Source organism: Diachasma alloeum, unplaced genomic scaffold (assembly GCF_001412515.2).
Source record: "Diachasma alloeum isolate Michigan unplaced genomic scaffold, Dall2.0 Dall_scaffold_00316, whole genome shotgun sequence".
Taxonomy (NCBI): domain Eukaryota; kingdom Metazoa; phylum Arthropoda; class Insecta; order Hymenoptera; family Braconidae; genus Diachasma; species Diachasma alloeum.
This window is the reverse complement of record NW_021680455.1, coordinates 205,618-207,417: the sequence shown is the minus strand read 5'-3', so window position 1 is coordinate 207,417 and position 1,800 is coordinate 205,618. Positions and strand designations below refer to the sequence as shown.

General features: G+C 44.7%; 1 protein-coding gene across 1 annotated transcript; it reads left to right on the top strand.

Annotated features, from left to right (window-relative positions):
• Positions 1 to 294: 294 nt before the first annotated feature.
• On the top strand, positions 295 to 1,478 carry LOC107040091. The gene is made up of 2 exons (XM_015260029.1): positions 295 to 726; positions 1,040 to 1,478. Exons 1-2 carry the CDS (start codon positions 341 to 343, stop codon positions 1,173 to 1,175), a joined length of 522 nt encoding a protein of 173 aa, XP_015115515.1. The 5' UTR covers positions 295 to 340; the 3' UTR covers positions 1,176 to 1,478.
• Positions 1,479 to 1,800: the final 322 nt, after the last annotated feature.

The following is a 1,800-nucleotide window of genomic DNA, read 5'->3' as shown; positions in this document are numbered from 1 at the left end:
GACCGTCCATTAAACTCATTCGAACCGTAAACTCCGCTCAATCGCGCTAAATGTCCCGACGAAAGTTGCCAGAGTGATGGAGAGCTAGGGTTATTGTAATCGTTGAGTGCAGCAGTCCGCCGGATTTAGGTTAGACAACCGTGAATGCACAACGCCCTCTGGCTTTCCCCCTCGATCGTCTCCGATAAACCGGTGTCAGTGTCACCCTTAAACAATCCGTCCGTATGATGGAAGGTTGGAGAGTCGTAGGTTGCAGATGTGCTGTGATAACGAGGGTTGAAAAATTTTCTACTTCAGTTATTGGAGAGACGGCGACAGCGTTTTGTAATCATCGAGTTGAATGGGTGGGCCGGGCACCGAGCGGGCAACGAGGCACAAGCTGAACGGGGTGCCACACAACGTCGGTCACGGGGATCATCTCCTCGTTATCGGCGAACAACCCGCTGGTGCCTGTCGTTGTTACCAATCAAATCATCAGCCGAACGATACAGTCACTCTCCAACACATTTATCTGAACATACCGCACAGCATAACTGGGAGTATCAGCAGTTTGACACTTGACACTATCAACAACAATTATCAGGAGTACAAGACGTCTAAAGTTGACACGAACGACAGTGCTAAGACGACAATGTCATCGCCACCAAAGCACAGACGTGGCTTTGATCCTAGTGACACCACCGGCAGCGGCGATTATCGGCGCTATCGTCGCGTCAAGACGCGAAAGTAAGTCATTAAGTTAAACAACAAGCTCATTTGTTCGTATCGAGGCACGTGTGCACTCAATCACTCCGTGACTCGAATTAATGAACGGAAATAAAGAATTGATGGGATTTATCTCACTGTCTTTATTGCCGAGGGACTCGGGTTTTTAGGCCAGCTGAGCGTTACAACCTTCTCGATCTACCTGAGATATGACTCAAGTTGGTGATCGATAAGAGGAAATGCACGGCTAGGTCTGGTAATCCCGAGTCACCCATTCTGTTCACTCGCTTCGTATTATGGAATGCACAATTATATGAACAAAACATGTTCACAGATGCTTTGTGTGTAATCACCGTGATGTTCGAAGATGGACTTACTTGCTAATGGGCTTCACTGATCTCCCCACAACCATTCAGTCATGGCACAAGTTTAACACTTTGCTTGCGATGTTCAATGTTGGATCGGCTTAACTGGTTTTTTGATACAATAGCATCGTCAGTGTGTAATCCAAGCCCCGATCGAAGCTCATGTCGGATGATGCAATGTATCGAGGGTACTTCACGCAACTGCTCCAAGCTTTGCCTATCTCTCGATGTTCCACCGATTCCGCTTCAAGTGTATTTTCTGGATATAAAACACGGGAATACAGAGATTCGACAATTGCAACTGCACTATTGGTACAATTAAAACACCTGATCGTGAATATATTTTTGTAAGATTGGTTTTATTGTTTGGATGAGGGCTGATGCACTTGTGTATGTGAATTGTGGTACACTTTGGGAATAAATGATTGTTAATAAAAGAGCAGAGATGTAACCTTAAGCTTGTTTTTTACACTTGATGAATATCTTGTTCGTGTTTTAATGTCAAAGGTGAAAGTGCATCGTCTATTTCAGGAGCAATTAATTCCGAGTTTATGACCTCGGGTGGTAATCGAGGGCCGTTAAATATCTCGGGGGAGATAGCAATAGAGGAGTAGCCAAATTTCTGGCTGCCTTCTATTTTGATGGTCACGTAGGGGAAGGGAACTGTTTCATTTGTTTGATATGTTTATATGTAAAAAATATCAAATGTCAAAAACCAGTCTTCAAGACG